General features: G+C 48.3%; 1 protein-coding gene across 1 annotated transcript in view; it reads left to right on the top strand.

Annotated features, from left to right (window-relative positions):
- The window catches only part of DISC1 (DISC1 scaffold protein), a gene marked incomplete at both ends in the record, with an annotated part of 349,074 nt that overhangs the window by 132,537 nt on the left and 199,965 nt on the right, over positions 1–16,572 (top strand). Inside the window, 2 exons of the mRNA XM_082854973.1 lie at positions 2,725–2,779; positions 7,695–7,797. Coding sequence (XP_082711099.1) covers positions 2,725–2,779; positions 7,695–7,797 — 158 coding nt within the window. The remainder of the gene's footprint in view (positions 1–2,724; positions 2,780–7,694; positions 7,798–16,572) is intronic.

The raw sequence follows: 16,572 nt of genomic DNA, 5'->3' as shown, positions 1-16,572 counted from the left end.
ATATAGTCGTGCTTATGTGTTAATCCCAAATTGCTAATTTATCCCTCTCCCCCAACTTTCCCCTTTGGTAACCATAAGTTTGTTTTCTAAGTCTGTGAGTCTGTTGTTGGTTTGTAAATAAGTTCATTTGTATCTTTATCTTTTTTTAGATTCCACATTAAAAAAAAGATACTATTAAATATAGGATCAATTTTGTGGAAAACCGTTTATTGAGAAGGTATTAGTTGAATAAACTCCCATGAGCCTGACAAAGGCTGTGCATTTCTGCCCAAGTTTGGAGACCTGACAGCACCAGCACAGAGTGGTGCTGCCACTAGAATCAATAGGGGCCCATCTCGGGTATCCTTTGCCCATCTCTCCCCAGCAGTTCCAGCGTCTTGGTCAGCTCCCCGCTCTAGACATTAGCCTGCCCTTCAGACCTACCTCCCTTCAAAAGACCCAGTCTCCACGCAGCCAGTGTCTAGAATTCTCCAGGCGGGATCCCACTGTTCCCATCGATCACACTGCTTTTCGTCATACCGCGACTCCTGAATTCAGAAAAATCTGCTGCCACGTGCCCTGCGGTTTGTCATCTGGGCTGACCTCAGCGTCCCTGGGACACCCTCCTCTGCTGAATGTAGGTCTAAAGTGGGGATGACTTTGCTTAGAATGTACCTGCACCAGTTTCAGGGCATTTGCAAATGAAATGAGCTTGCCTGTGCTCAGAAATCACAGATTGGTGGAGGTGATGACATTCAAAACCAGTTCTTAGAGTCGAAGAAATTGGCAGCAATCAGTAAATTGGCAACCTAGCTCCGATACTTTGCAACCCCTGCATAGGAGCTTTTTCTGACACCCCGCAAGACCCCAGAAAACCTGACCTTCCCCTTTTGCAGCTCACAGGTTAACTAAGTGACCACTTCCCTTCTCGTACTTGTAACTTTTTTTTTGAAGGGGGGCTCCCATCTAGCAGCATTGAGGAGTTGAGGGCAAGAGCCTTGTCTTCATGCTCCAAGTTTCTGACTTACAAGGTGCCGTATAGATAAGGGGAGAGTTAATGCGTTTGTGAAGGAATGAATGAGTGCAGAGCTCTAGATCAGATGCCCTCACTGCTTTTCCTTTCCTTGTTGACTTCTGTCACTCTGTGCAGCCCTTAGACCTCACAAATTTTGCTCAAGGTGCCTGCCTGGTTTGTCGCACTCAGTGTTTCTTCCTCTGAATCCCTTCTCACATTGTTGCTTGGAACAACATTGCCATTAATTTTGTCTTAATTATTGACACATGAGCCAGTCTTTGTGTGTGCCTGGGAAAGCCTATTTATGAGATACTATCATTATTATTTTTTAAATTAATTTACTTTTAAAATTGAAGTATAGTTGATTTACAGTGTGTTCGTTTCAGGTGTACAGCATTTCGCTGATCAAAATGCCATTACTTTTCCAGAACAAACCCCCGTTTCTTTCCTATTGCTCTCCTGCTCAGAAATGGTATGGCTTCCCATTGGCTGTGGGCTAAAGCTCAGAACTCCTTAGCCTGGCATTCAGTACTGACGATGGATAGTCCTTTATATTCCTTTAAAAATTATTTGAGTTGTAAATATCCCAGACACTTTGAAAAATATGACAGATACTCATTTACCTACCATGGAGATTAAACAAATACTAGCATTTTCCCCACTTATTTTCCTAAATAAACAAACATCACAGATGCAGGTAGACCTCCTGTTCCTGTCCCTGCCCCCATCACTCCCCTTTTTACCTTTATCTCTCACAATTCACCCTTGTGAACCTCTGGCCAGTTGGATTCCTCTTCCTGAAATTTCCCTCTCCCTCCTTTACCTGTGAGGCCCAGTTCACTTTCCACCTCTTCCAGGGAGCTTTCCCGTCGATCCCCTAGTTTTCTAAATCGCTACACAAGTTATTGTCCTATTGCTCACTTGGGGACTGTATGCCGCCTGTGACAGTTCTAATGTAGCAGTTTGATTCTAGTATTGGGTTTCTATTCCCCTTATCGTAACTTTTCCATCTAGCTTATGTTATAGATGATCGCGTATACTTCTTCTCCTTTAGAGAACAACGCTGGGAATAAAGTCTGAGTGTTAGTTTCATTCATTCATTTGTTCATTCGTTCACTCTGCAGATGTTGACTGAGCGCCCATCTATAAGCTCCAGGAATTATTTTAAGCGCTGAGGATACAGGAGCGGACAGACACAAGGGGATGTGGGCAGTTGCCGCAATTGTGGAGCTCTTATTCCAAAGGGGGAAGAGAGAAATTCCATGAGTAAATAAATACGTTAAGATGCATAGTGCTAAGGAGAAAAAAGAAGCAGGGGAAAACATATTGGTTGAATTGCACGGTAAACCCAAATAGATAATCCTGGATTACCTGCCTGTGAAACAGTACCCTGTGTAGACCATCCTTCTTGGAAGGTAGTTGTAGGAATGGAATTTAATCCTTTGCTGCCAGGAGCACGTCTGGGTTGTTCATTCTGTCAGTAGAAGTGCACTATAGAAACGATAACAGATTCTAATACCGGCCTAAGCAGAGAATAATTAGGGAGGGAAAAATCTGCTTCTTAGTAACCTATTAATTACAGTCAAATGGAACCAATTTGGCATTGTCTTTGCTACTGTACTTCTTCAGCCATTAGGCTGATGCAAGGTTCACTGTTTCTCAGTGTTCCTACATGTGGTGGGACTGAACTGTTACCAAGAAGACCAATGTCCTCTTTCTAATTCTTCTAGCCTCCAGGAAAGGATAAAATCCCTCAACTTGTCACTTAAGGAGATCACTGCTAAGGTAAGTACCTTTCCATGCCCACTTTCTAAAGGAGTCTCTGCAGTTTCCTTTCGACTTAATTTCATGTCACAGAACACCTGCGCTCTGGACAAAATAACAGACTTGGCAAAGCCGTTCTACAGGCCCAAGCGATGAGCCAGCCAAGAGAGCCAGGGCCGAGGGCTGCTCCCGTGGTGGAGGGCCTGACTGCGGTCCCTGGGGACTGACGGCTTTGGCCTTTGCTTCCGCAGGAGCTGCAGTGTTGGGGAAGGGAAGGTGATTGCTGCCGTGTAGTCGAATGCCTTTGCTTGAAAGGCTTCCAGGATGGGAGTGAACTGAGCAGTTAATTACATTTCCTTCGGGAAGGGCAGGGTTCAGGTTTCTCACAAACAGACGGGAAGTGGTATAGTAGATGATTATCTTTTGTTTTTCAAAGTTAAATGGACTTCAGAATCATTTTGCCTATTTTATCTGCTGTCTGTACTTCATTTCAGACCTTGGTTTGTGTAATGATAGAGGCCTTCTTCGTTATTCCCTGGGAGCACGTCGTCAATTCACTTAAATAGTCTGTGTCTGGTTAGTTAGGAAAACCACAGTTTGCAAAACAAAACCCTTCCTTGCAGAGATACTTAGTTCCCACCGGACTTATTGCCAAACTGTGAAGTAGGATCAATTACCCTGTGACTTATTAGTAGAGGTGAGGCTGAGAGCTAGGTCTTAATCATTAATGATTTGTGTTAGGTTTGGGAACCAGGGCGGTTATAAGATAGTTGAAATGTGAAAAGAACAGGTTTCTGAGTGGAGAGCAAAGCAGACAAGAGTCTGCTGGCCTGGAAGGAAGCTTTTCTTGTTCTCGGTTCCCCGGGGAACAGAGCAGGAAGACCTTCTGGGGTCTTGGAAACCCTGGCTGAGCCGAGATGGGGGATGTGTTGTTGGCAAAAATGTCCACGGCGGCTCTGGTCCTTTTCCCAGTGTTTGTGTCTGATTCGTTTCTGAAAAAAACATTAAATGATTTTGCTGAAAATCACACAGCAGCAGTTTGATGGGCAGTTCTGCCCTGCACGGAAGGAGAGCTTCCTGTGGGGACTGTCTTGCCCGTTAGTTGGACGGCGTTGGGCCCTGGAACCGCGGAATGCTTGAAGCCCGCCCTGCCTTCCTGGAGAACCAGAGAACCGCCCAGGGGTGCTTACCCAGAGAGGAAGGGCAGGACGAGACTCAAGGCCGTGCGGGGACCTGAATCCGCAGGCAGAACTCGGGAAAGGGCTTTGTCTCAGGCTCCCAGGCTGAGCGCGGCTGAGACCTTGCCCCCTGCCCAGCTGCAGGTCAAGGACGACTGGCTTGGTTCACCAGTTTTGTTTAAACTTTTTTTTTTTTTAATTTATTTTATTTTTGGCTGTGTTGGGTCTTCATTGCTGCGTGTGGGCTTTCTCTAGTTGCAGCGAGCGGGGGCTACTCTTCGTTGCGGTGCGCGGGCTTCTCACTGCGGTGGCTTCTCTTGTTGCGGAGCACGGGCTCTAGGCGCGTGGGCTTCAGTAGTTGTGGCACGTGGGCTCAGTAGTTGTGGCTCGTGGGCTTAGTTGCTCCACGGCATGTGGGATCTTCCCGGACCAGGGCTCGAACCCGTGTCCCCTGCGTCGGCAGGCGGATTCTTAACCACTGCGCCACCAGGGAAGCCCCACCAGTTTTATTATACGAGGCAGGAAGGGATGCTGGAGAGCAGGCCTGAATTTCTGCCTTATAAGTGACGGTGATGTCGCCCACTGGCATTTGTGCCCTAGCTGCCACTGTGACCTCGAGGTGGAGCCAGTGGGGAGGTGAGGCGAGACCAAAGCTTCCGGGATGGGGGCGGTGGTGGCGGTGTCCTCCTGAATTTCCTACTGTAAACTGTGCCATTTATCAGGTGTGTCCTAATTTCTGTGTAGTATTCATATGTGGACGGACTCTTGGGTTTGGGTTTACTGAGCATCCGGACCCTACTGTGTGTGTAACACAAATGAGTCTCTATCCCAGCAGTGAGGGTGCAGGTGTGCATAATATGTAACACAGATGGTGTTTATCTGTGTGTGCTTTCTATGACATTTTATATTGTGTACACACACCCGTAGGCATATGCACACGACCTTGGGATTTGTTGATCATCTCCAGCTACTGTGGCTCAGATGCCAGAAGTGGTTTGTTTCGTTTGCACCCTTTCTCTAATACGTTTACAAAAACTTACAATTCCCTTGCTTTTCCGTAAAATTAAGGAATGCATGCCTAAGATTTTAAAGTGTAAACTTAAAAGCTCCATTTGATAATGAGTTCCTCAGGGTCCAATTTAATTTGGAATTAGAAAGGAGATGCAGATTTTCTGGGGCACACGTGCGCGCGTGCGTGTGTGTATATAGGTGGGTGTGTACACGTGCACATACATGAATGCGTGTGTGTATGGGGGGGGGGACATATGTTAGTCTACAGAGAATTAGAACAAAACTGCCCAGTCACACGCAACAACTTTCTCTCCCCTCTGGACTGGTGACCTTGAGGTAAAAGTCGCAGTTTGGCCCAGTTTTCTTTCTTCAGTGACTTAGACATAGTAATCTGATATTCTTTCAAATCCTTCCTCAAAGAGAGCTGGCACCTGCCTTCCACTCATTACATTTTTTCAACTCTTACGGGTTCCCCAAACCAAAGGTAATTAGGGGATAAATGAGATGGAAGAAAGCATTGGAAATAAATGGGGTATCCGGAGGTTGGTAGATATTAGATTACACCCAGCCGTGCCTGAAAGAATGTACATTGCAATTTAATAAGAAGATTTAGAGGTGGTTTCATATGAATAGTGACAGATTGCTCAACAAAAGAGAAACGGACCCAGTTATGATTAAGAGAGACTGCGAGCTGAAACCAGAAATACTGGATGGACTTGGATGAGGCACAATTGTGGCTGGTGTTACGGAGTTGACAGAAATGTCCTGGGACTTCTGGTGACAGGCTTAGACCAATGGGAGGGGCCGTGCCCGTCCCTGGCCTTGAGCCCGTGAGACTTGGTGCCGGGGCGGGTGTCCTGACACACCCTGACAAACCTCAGGACTGTTGAGAGAGGGTCTCCAGATGAATGGCCTTGGGTGATGGTTGCCCAGCTCTCCTGGTACGAGCTTTGGGGTAGAGGCCTCCACGCCGTCTCCTTCCCCCAGCAAGTAAGTTTTATAAAGAGATGTGGGAAATTACAGCCGCTTAATGGAAAAGAACATGTTGAAGGCCATGGGGGAAATGGTGTCACACTTTAGGCAGGGGGGGTGAGGTCTGCGTTGATTCTAGAAACAATCTCCGTTTCAGTCTGCAGTACACAAAGGATTTCAAGTTGATGGTATCTAGCAAGATCTGGAAACTTCTGGGGAGATGACGTTTTACATTTTCTCTGGGCTCTGTGAACCCAACTGGGTTAAGTTTAGTGTCGGAATGGAATTTAAGGTTGTTAGCAAGAAAAGAGGGATGCTTCTAGGTAACGTCCTTTGTGGGCTCCCCCCAAAGTGTCTCCACACATGTGTTCATTGTTATTCAACTGTGCTCTGTGCTTTTGTTGCACTGGAGGTTTTTTAGGTAGCTCATTAACCTGAGTATAGATAGCAATTGAATATGAGGTTTCTGCTTTAAATAAAAGAAAAAAATTGTGATAGTTTAGCTTCGAACAGATACAAAATGACCTAAAAAGAAACTGAGATTTAAGATTTTTGTTTTTTTTTTTTAAAAACAAGAAACATGTAGGAAGTGAAATGATAAAACCTGCAAACCTCCTTGAGATCTACTTGTCTCTTTTTGCAAATCTGACGTCCCAGCAAGTAGCTGCCCTCGAGTATTATCAGACAACGTCGACTGGGAACGCTCTGCCCTTGACTGTAACGTCTGTGTACCATTTTTGCCTGCCTACTACGTGCTAGACACAGATCAAAATCCCTGCTCCCAAAGCACGTATCCTACCCAGAAAGGCAATAAAAAAACAAGGGAAGACAGGCAGTGTGTCAGCTGGAGAGAGCGCTGTGGATAAACATCCAGCAGGGGACAGGTGGAAGGGGAGGGAGGGCCGAGGGCTTGCTGTTTTTTTGGGGGTAGCCGGCAAGGCCCTTCTTCCCAGGGCAGAGCCCTGAGGGCTGTGAGTGAACTGAGTCACCAGGGACAAGCTGAGCCACTCAGAAGGAAGGAGTAAGAACGCAGAGGCCCTGGGAGGGAGCAGGCAGAGGGCTTGAGTTCTTTTAGTTTGTGGTTGTGCTCTGTTGTGTGAGGGCATCTCAGTTTTGTGTTCAGGTGTGTGGGAGCTGTAGGATCTATGCTGGGAATATGCCAGTGCCTGCTTTATTTAGCCCTTCCTCCCTCCCTTCCCTTCTTCCATCCTTCCTTCCTTCCTTTATGCATTGCTTGCTTTTCAAGAACTCTCCTGCGGTTACTCTTTTTTTTAAATATAAATTTATTTATTTATTTATTTTTGGCTGCGTTGGGTCTTCGTTGCTGCGGGCGGGCTTTCTCTAGTTGTGGCGAGCGGGGGCTACTCTTCGTTGTGGTGCGCGGGCTTCTCATGGCGGTGGCTTCTCTTGTTGTGGAGCACGGGCTCTAGGCGCATGGGCTTCAGTAGTTGTGGCTCACGGGCTTCAGTAGTTGTGGCTCGCGGGCTTCAGTAGTTGTGGCTTGTGGGCTCAGTAGTTGTGGCTTGTGGGCTCAGTAGTTGTGGCTTGTGGGCTTCGTTGCTCCGTGGCATGTGGGATCTTCCTGGACCAGGGCTCGAACCCGTGTCCCCTGCATTGGCAGGCGGATTCTTAACCACTGTGCCACCAGGGAGGTCCCCAGTTACTCTTTATCACCCCCTTTATTACTTATAAACTCAGGAATCTGTCTGGCGCTCTGTTGCCCTCTGACTTCTACGTAAATACATGATGACTCATGGCTGTCTCTCTCCCTCTAGGTGTGTATGAGCGAAAGACTCTGCAGTGCCCTGAGGAAGAAAGTTAACGATATTGAAACCCAACTGCCGGCGTTGCTTGAAGCCAAAGCGCTTGCCATCTCAGGTACCTGGGGGCAGAGGGACTGTGGGAGGCAGTTGGAGCGAGTGATGACAACCGCCGCGTCCGTATCTTGTCTTGGATTAACATTCTGCCTGTAACTGATGTCATGCTCAACAGCTCAAAGCCTTTCTGGGGAGTTTCACTACAACCCATGGGATAGATGGGCAGCGTGCTTCTCCCTATAAGGGAGGGATGAGACCCTTAAAAGTACATGCGCACGTCGTATAAAATAGTTACTCGTGTAGGTGCCGTAGTCTGGGCTTGCAGTTCCTGTTGCTGTAAGAGTTTAGAGACTAGATACTCTGGATGCCATACAATTCTAGCCGATGTTTCTACAGCTTCAGGTGTATCTGGAGAAGCTCAGTGAGGGTTATCGGGTGTGATCAGCCCCTTCCTCTGCGGAAGGAGTGGTAAGAGGAGATGAACTGAGGTACTCAGCGTAACAATCTAGTCCTAGATTGTAGATTTTTGGAGGGAACTCAGTGGATTATTCTCCTTCCTTGAGCCGGTAGTTACTAAGGGATATCTCTTCCCATTAATCGGTCGGCTGAAGGCACAAGCCTCTGAAAACAGGATCTCACTCCATCACCTGAACAGTGTTTTTGAACATTCCTCTGCATCGGTTATTTTATTTTATTTTCACATCAGCTCTATCAAGTAGGAGGGAGAGATCCTGCAATGCTGAGGAACAGAGGGGGGAGATTGAGGCCCTGGGGTGTGTCCTCTGGGGAAGTTCACTCCATCAGCTAAGGGGTGATAGATGGGAGGCTAGAGTCCAGGTGTGAGAGATGGATTCTTAACCCAGTTACGTCATGACGGCCTCCAAGGATTCTGAGCTGTATAGGTTGAATGAATCCACAGCTCATCAGCTTCGGAAGAATCATAAAAATTTAATGAAAAGGTATAATAATTACACGTGTGGGTTGTAAATGGCATTTTAAGAAGGAATACAATAATCGGCAGCTTCTGCTTTTCAGATCATTAAACAACGAATGTCGGCAGCTAACGAGCAGTTTGGTGCCCGGCGTAGTCACGCGTGTTATTTACAACCCGCAGAACACGCGCATGTGAATGTGGGACTTGGCTGTTAACAGCTTCACGTGCCACGTACTTGAAATTACAGCCCCACTTGCTAAGAGGGAAAAAGAAGACTGAACGCAGTCTTGCTTCTGAGTTAGGGTTTTTGCCTTTCTTAATCAGTGTATCTTTCCCGGGAATACAGGTGGATGTGTCTGTGTTAAGCCCGAGGGCGGAGATGCATCATTGGAGCAGAAGGGGAACCCGCGCTCACATGTGCATGATTTCCCGTTAGGATCCCAGGGAAAATTCTTAGCATGGTATCTTGCATACGGGGCCTGGGTTTTCTGTGTAGCTCTTAGATCAGCTGGGAAATCGGTGAGGCCTCATCGGATGAGGGAGTTAACTGGGGTGGGAACTCACCTCCCGACCCCCCTATTTCCTGGTCACTCTTGAGCTCCTTGGAGAACAGGACTTTCAGTCAACGGGCTGCCCCGTGGGTTGGGCTAGCGGCAGGCTGATCATCGTTAACTTCCACACATAATGCGATTTCTGTTTCCTCTCGAGCTGTGCTCCACAGCAGGAAAGGCCCGAGGAGGGAGAAGGTACCTCCCTTAGGGTGCTGGTGGTGCCGATGTTTTGGACCCTCACTCCACTAGACAAAAGCCACGACCGCAAACCTCTCCAAGTGAGGCCTATTTTGGGTTCTCTGTGTAGATGCTGGGACAATGCTGTTGAGATTCTCAGAAGCCCTACTGAATGGAGAGGATCTAATGGGATACCCTTAGGTTCTTAGAGGGCCTCTCATCTGTCTGAAAGTTTCTAGATCTCCCATCCTGGATCTGATCTATGGACTGAGGTCTTTTCTTCATTGAGAATCATCTGCTCTCTGCAGAGACGGGGAATAAGAAACAGTTTTGTTTTAAAACTTTATTTTGATTTTAAATATGAAGTCCTGGCTCCTTTGTATTTAAATGTATGTGCTCTAACTCATCTCCCTTTTCTTGCACCTGATCACAGGCAGCGACCAGAAGCCACTTCTGTATCCTGCCTGGAAATCTCTTTGGCCGTGTGGTTAACTTCACTAGGAACTGTTTTCTATATTGCCTCGCTGGTAATGTTACCAGACTTTCTGTCACTATCTTATAGGGGTCCCTTTTCCTCTGGCTTCCAGTAATACTTTTCTTGCTTTCCTTTCAGGCTTCACTGAGGCCTGCCACCCGGTCCCAAAGTCAGCGCCTCAGGTTGTAGGATTTGTAGCAGCCGCGTTCTCCTTTCAGTTGCCAACATCTGTCCTCGTTAGTGATTGCTGCATAATGAACTACTTCAAGACTTAGTGGCTTAAAACGTCACCAATCACTTATTTTGCTCGTGAACCTGCTATTTGGGCAGGGGGTGGGAGGGTCAGCTAGGGGGTGGCAGCTGGGGCTGGAGGGTCCCCTTCCAGGACTCCCGTGACTAGCAGGTTCGTCTGTCTATCTGTCTGTTGGTTCTTCCACGTTGGTTCTACCAGGTCTGTTGGTAACCTCACTCTCGCCAGCTTGGCTTCATCACAACGTGGCTGCCGGGTTCTAACAGTGAGTGTCCCAAGAGATACGACATGGAAGTTTCTTATTTCTTAAGGCCTGGACTCAGAAACTGGCATGCGTCTCTATTAATAGGTGATGAATTACCCCAAAACTTTGTAGCTTGAACAACCACCGTTTATCATATCCCACGGTTTCTGAGGGTTAGGAATCTAGAAGCAGTTTAGCTGGGTGATCCTAGCTCAGGATCTCTCGCGAGGTTGCTGTCCAGGTACGGGGTGGGGCTGAAGTGCTCTGAAGGCTTGATGGGGCCTGAAAGATCTGCTTCCAAGCTCATTCACTTGGCTGTCGGCAGACGGTCTTGGTTCGTTGCCACGTGGGCCACGCCGTAGGGCGCTCATGACGCGGTCACTGATTTCCCCCAGAGCAAGTGATCTGAGAGTGAACGCAAACAGGACAGAAGACACAGTGCCTGTTGGACCTTAGTTTCCAAACTCGCACAGTCATCTCTGCTTTAGCGACTAGAAGGGAATTGCTAAGTCCAGCCCACGCTCAAGGGGAGGGGAGACAGATGCCACCCCAAGGGAGGAGCATTGAAGAATCTGATGGGCACATTTTAAAACCATCACAGCAGCCATTTTATTTTATTGCTGGAGCAGTCCTGGGGCCCTGGTTCAAGAGAAAGGGACACAGGGGACAGCTGTCAGTGGGAGGGGTGCAGAGAGTTTGGGGGCCATGTTTTACAGTGTGCCACAGTGACTAAAGAGCCCGTAGGAGCCCGTGAACTAAAGATGTGGACAGGTTTTCAGCCACAGGTAATGGCATCAGGCACCTGAGTGCCAGGCCTGGCTGTAGGTACTGAGGGTGCAGCAGTGGACAGGACAAGAACCCTTCCTTCATAAGAATTATGCAGTAGCGTGGAGCGAGATATGCCTGGACTGGATGTGGTGGAAAAACATGGCTGTGTTTGGAGTGGGAAGAGCTGTTGAGATTGACTCTGGTGTAGGGTCAGTACTGTGGTAGGAATAAACTAGTCATCATTGGTTAGGACCTGGCTGTCCAGGGCTCTGTACAGCAGGCTAAGGGTAGACGTATCTAGGAGCAGCGATAATTTATTTTTAAGCAAGGCAAGGACATGATCAAAACCAGACTTTAGGAAGCCCGGTCTGCAGTGGGGTACATGGTGGGATAGAGGTGGGAATGTCTGGGGCTGGAACTCACTGACTTAACTAAGATGCTATCATTGAAAAAGGGAGAAAAGAAGGCTAGTGTATGAAATCTTATACAGATGCTTAGAAGAGCTATGGTGGCATTAATATAGCCCATTGAATGTGGTATCATATACATTAAGAAAACCTAGAAAGCGTATCATTTCTTTTTAAGTGTAGGTCACATGAGATAAGAACAGAGACCACGGTAATACATCAAACGCAACAATCATCTAGATTTTATTTCACGATATACAGTGGATTCTCCACGGAACTCAGCCTACTTCTTCGCTGCCGCTCCTGTGGCTTTCAAAAACTCCAAGGAACCTAGATTTCTTCCCGGTCTTCATTCACCTACACAACTCTTGACTAAACTGTATCTTATTCCTCTCTTTTCTTTCCCTTCTCTGTTTCTGCCTTAACTCGTGTGATGTCTGGCAGAGAATAGCTTGGTTGAAAGCACACACCCGTCTTTCATCCCTGTGGACAGGTAGGTACTGTTGTCAAGTCCATCCTGGAGAAGGTCACCCCCCATGTCTGTGCGTAGTGGCTTAGAATGGGGAGCTGACCGGGGCTGACGGATCTCTTGCTTCTTGAGAGCAGAGGCCACCCTGCGTAGCAGATAGAAGCTTTGGCTTCGGAACCTGAGAGGTCTGTGTTCAAGCCCAGCTTAATCGGCACTTGGCTGGGTGCCCTTGGGCCAATTATTTCATCTTTTAAAATCTTGCTTCTTCATCTAGAAAAGGAGGATAACAGTCACACTCTTACCTTAGCGTGCTGTAAGAATTAGATGAGGGGGTGAATTAGACTAATATGGCGCACCAGTACACCGATACCTGGAGAATAAATGTGTGTGAGCTCCGTGTGCAGAGGCAATAGATGCTTAACTAGCGTCCAAGTGGGAGGAGGTTTCGTCAGGAGGTGACTGGCTCATGTACCTGCAGCGGAAGGGCTTGTGGTGGCACCTACGTCCCTTCTTGCAAAGTGGCTTCGGCCCCAAAGGCCTGCACAGCCTCCTGCCCGCTGAACTAGGTGGGGGCCGCTCGTTGATGGCATACCTTCAGTTTGTCCCTTTGGTCTCCAGCACTGAGTTCAGAAGCCCAGAGCCCTGCTCGTCCCCTCCCCAGGCCAGGAAATTAACCTTAGCCCTGGAGGCCTGGTCAATGTCATGGCTGGATCCCAAGCTCCTGGGCTCGGGGCATCTCCCTGAGGCCCGGAGCAGGTCTGGTCTGACTGCCCACTTCAGGCCGCGTGCCCCCGGGCCTCACTGAGGCTTTTCTGGCTGGAGCTCGAGAGGCCATTCTCCGCAAGAGGCAGCCTCAGGCCCACCTTGCCGACTGGCGGGCTGGACAGCACGTGAGAGCAAAGATCTCAGGAGGGTGCTTCACCAAAGGGAACCCGCCCAGACCAGGGCTCCGTGAGGCTGTGCTGCCCAAACTGCCCGCTTCACGTGAAACTCGACTGCGTTGGCCTCTCCCTAGGCTGGGCAGAGGCTGCGGGGAGAGCGAGGGGGTGGTCTCGGTGCCCCAAGGAGGGTGCGATGGGTGTGCCTGCCTCAGGCTCTGTGGTCAGGATGTCAATGGCCTGTCTCCTTTTCTAGAACCGGGCCGGGCCTTGCCCAGCCTTTGACCTCTGGTGATGAACACTCCTGTCTTGAGCTTAGCTCCGTTCCCTCTCTGCCTGCCGTTCCTTCCTTTCACAGCTGTGGCCTCCTTACCCTTCTTCTGTTCCCAGAAACAGAAGATGTTTCAGTGGCGGGAACCCGCGTCCGTGTCTCCACGACAGGCATCCTTCCCGGCTGTCCCCGGCCTTCCGTCTTGGGCTCCGGGTCCTGTAACTGGGCTCTGCTTCCGTCATGCTCTGTAACCTGACTGGTGTCCCACGGTCATCTTGCACGGGGCCGGCTGTGCTCTGACCGTTTCCCCGCCCCCAGCATCAAGGCCCAGCTCTCTGATGCCCGGGCTCTGAAGCTTTGCTTATATTGACATCCTGCGTGAGTTTCCGGCTCCATCCTTTCCCTGTTGAAGCAGCCCCCTTATTGTTCTGGTCCACGTGTTGAGTCACCTTTGCTGTTATTTTTTCCTGGGCTTTGCCTAATGTCTGGCACTCAGGAGACAGTCGATGAGAGTAATTGTTTGAAAAAATGGAACCCTCATTTGTTGATTTCTGATCCCCAGAATCTGTTGTCTCCACACCTCAGGATCTCCCCTCAGTTTGTGGTGTATTTTCCTTCTCATCTGCCTCCGATTGTCTGTTTCCAAAGAACAAACAGTTCAAATAATCATTTATTCTTTTTTTTTTTTTTTTTTGCAGTATGGATAGGCTGAGAATTTTCCAAATCTTCATGTTCTGGTTCCATTTTACTTAACTATTCCTTCTTCAATTCATGGCTCTTCTTTCACACTTTACTATAAGCAGTCAGGAGGACGCACACACCTTCAACCTTTTTTTTGAAAAGAAGATGTTGGGGGTAGGGGTTTAGTAATTTATTTATTTATTTTTGCTGTGTTGGGTCTTCGTTTCTCTGCGAGGGCTTTCTCTAGTTGCGGCAAGCGGGGGCCACTCTTCATCGCGGTGCGCGGGCCTCTCACTATCGCGGCCTCTCTTGTTGCGGAGCACAGGCTCCAGACGCGCAGGCTCAGTAGTTGTGGCTCACGGGCCCAGCTGCTCCGCGGCATGTGGGATCCTCCCAGACCAGGGCTCGAACCTGTGTCCCCTGCATTGGCAGGCAGATTCTCAACCAATGTGCCACCAGGGAAGCCCTCATTTATTCTTAAATAGCATATCCAGATATCTCTGGTACTCCAAGCCATTTGTTTTCTAAAGATGGTTCTATCTGATTTGACTTTTCCTTTATAGAGAATAAAAATTATCTCTACTTAAAATGCATTAGTTAGAGACAAATGTGTCCAAATGGCAGCCTGAAATCTTTCTCTCTTTTTTTCTTTTTTGGCTGTGCCCTGCAGCATGCAGGATCTTAGTTCCCCGACCAGGGTTGGAACCCGTGCCCCCTGTAATGGAAGCCTGGAGTCCTAACCACTGGACCACTAGGGAATTACCTGAATTCTTCTTTTTCTTCGTTTATGATTTGGAGGGAAATAGGAACATTCTTAGAAATAACACTAGATTTTCTAGATAAGTGCAAAATGTTTCCTTCTCTCTAAAAAAGTTCATGGTTTAGATCAATGGCTGGGGGAGCTGATAGGCTCGGTAAAGATTTTTCAAAGATGATGTTTATCCAGGGTGGAAATAGAGAACCCACCACGTGAGAAGAAGGAAAGGGTATTGTTCAGAGCTTACCAGAGCAAGGCAGGCAGCCACCAGCGCTTGTGTTTCAGCAGAGACTCTAAGGCAGGCAGAGGAGAGGGAAAGCTTCGTGGTGGAACAAAGGAAGGTTCCACGTGTGATTGGAGGCTGTTGGCCTGGAGAAGCTGGGGGTGGGTTAACTAGAGCATCCAATGTGACTGGTAAGGGGAGCATATTTGACTTACTCTGGTTGGTCCTAAGCTGGAAGCAGGGACAAAAATTAGGGAAGCTGTCATTAATCAAGTCCTGGCCATTTGGGGCGAATTGTTACAGAAGTTATTGTTCAGCTTCCTGGATTGTGACTAGAGATGGCATCTGACTTCCTACAAGCTGGCCTCCTGGGCTGGTCACTGTACACAGGGGTGGGTTTCCCGGGCAGGCTGCTGCAGGCTGGGCTTCTGTTCTGTTTATGCTCTGACCATCGTCTGTTTGTATATTCTGTCTCTCGCCAGGCACCGCGCTTCCTCAAGCTATTTGAAGCAGTCTGTGTTTCATGTAAAGTCCTGTGTTCCAGTGTTCTCTTCCCCTTGTCTTCTCTATCAAATGTGACCATTTCTAAAATGTTTGATGTGCAAAACCGGGGCTCTGCTCACACAAAATGCTTTTCGGTATCTCAGGAAATCATGGTAACTGGAAGAAAGAAACAAAACGAGTGGAAAATGGCAAATTCCAGCCAAAGGAGCTTCCATGCAGAGGGGGTTCGGGGAGCAGTTGGTTGGCGATCGTGGCCTTGACATCGCTGAGCGTGAGGCTTGGAAGGCAGAGGGTGTGGTCCTGCCCAACCAGCGGGTGTGGACTTGAGCTTGGAATTCCTCGAAAGATCTGGTGTCAGGCCAGAGAAGAGGTGTAGCACTCTATGATTTGGGGGTTTGATATGTTCAACACTGGCTTTATTTCTTTTTCCCTCGAAAAGAAGTAGCTCAAATTCGGGTAGGTAGAAGAGGATAACTTTAGGAGGATCGTCACAGATGGAAATGTCTGTGGCCCAGCGAGTACCGTGCGTGTGCACGTCCCCCGGTGAAGGTAATAGTGAGGCCTGTGGACTGACTGGGTGAGACAGCCCGTCTGAGCACAGGATTTAACCTCAGCCGTCTCTGTTCTCCCTCCCTTTACGGATGATTCGTGGCCGTGTTTTGACCAAGTCCCTTACTGAGCTGTATTTGATGGAATAAGCACCTAACATGAGGTTGGAAGAACCAGGTTCAAGTTCAGTAATCTCATGCGTGATCGTAGAACTCCGAAATATTGTGACCTTACGAAGGTCACTCTCTGGGTCTCAGTTTCTTCAACTGGAAGCCAAGGGCAGTCATTACAAGACCTCCTTCCTGGATTGTTGGGAAGACTAAACGAGAATTCACAACAAGAGCCCTGTCATCTATAAAATGAGACTCAGATAATGATTTCAAAAAATAACCCCCAGATAGCATGAAGTAGAGGAGGGTAACGATTTAAAATTCAGAGACACTGAGGATGTACTTAGAAACAGCAGGTTGAGTGAAATCAGTTTCAGCTTTGGCAGGCACCCAGAGGGTTTTAATTGTGTTACTTGTAGAATAAAATATTTTGACAGGTGCTCTAGAAAACCTCCATGAGGGCCCAAGTGCGGTTCGCTTGCTGCAGAGCAGGCAGGCGTATGCGCAGCTCGATGCAAAGGCGGATGTGCATCCGTACACAGATGCCCCCTTGGCTTTAGGGAAGGCCCATCGGGGTGATGGAGATTG

This window comes from Leucopleurus acutus (assembly GCF_964270905.1).
Source record: "Leucopleurus acutus genome assembly, chromosome: 14".
NCBI classification, from domain to species: Eukaryota; Metazoa; Chordata; class Mammalia; order Artiodactyla; family Delphinidae; genus Leucopleurus; species Leucopleurus acutus.
This window is presented reverse-complemented; position numbering and strand designations above follow the sequence as displayed.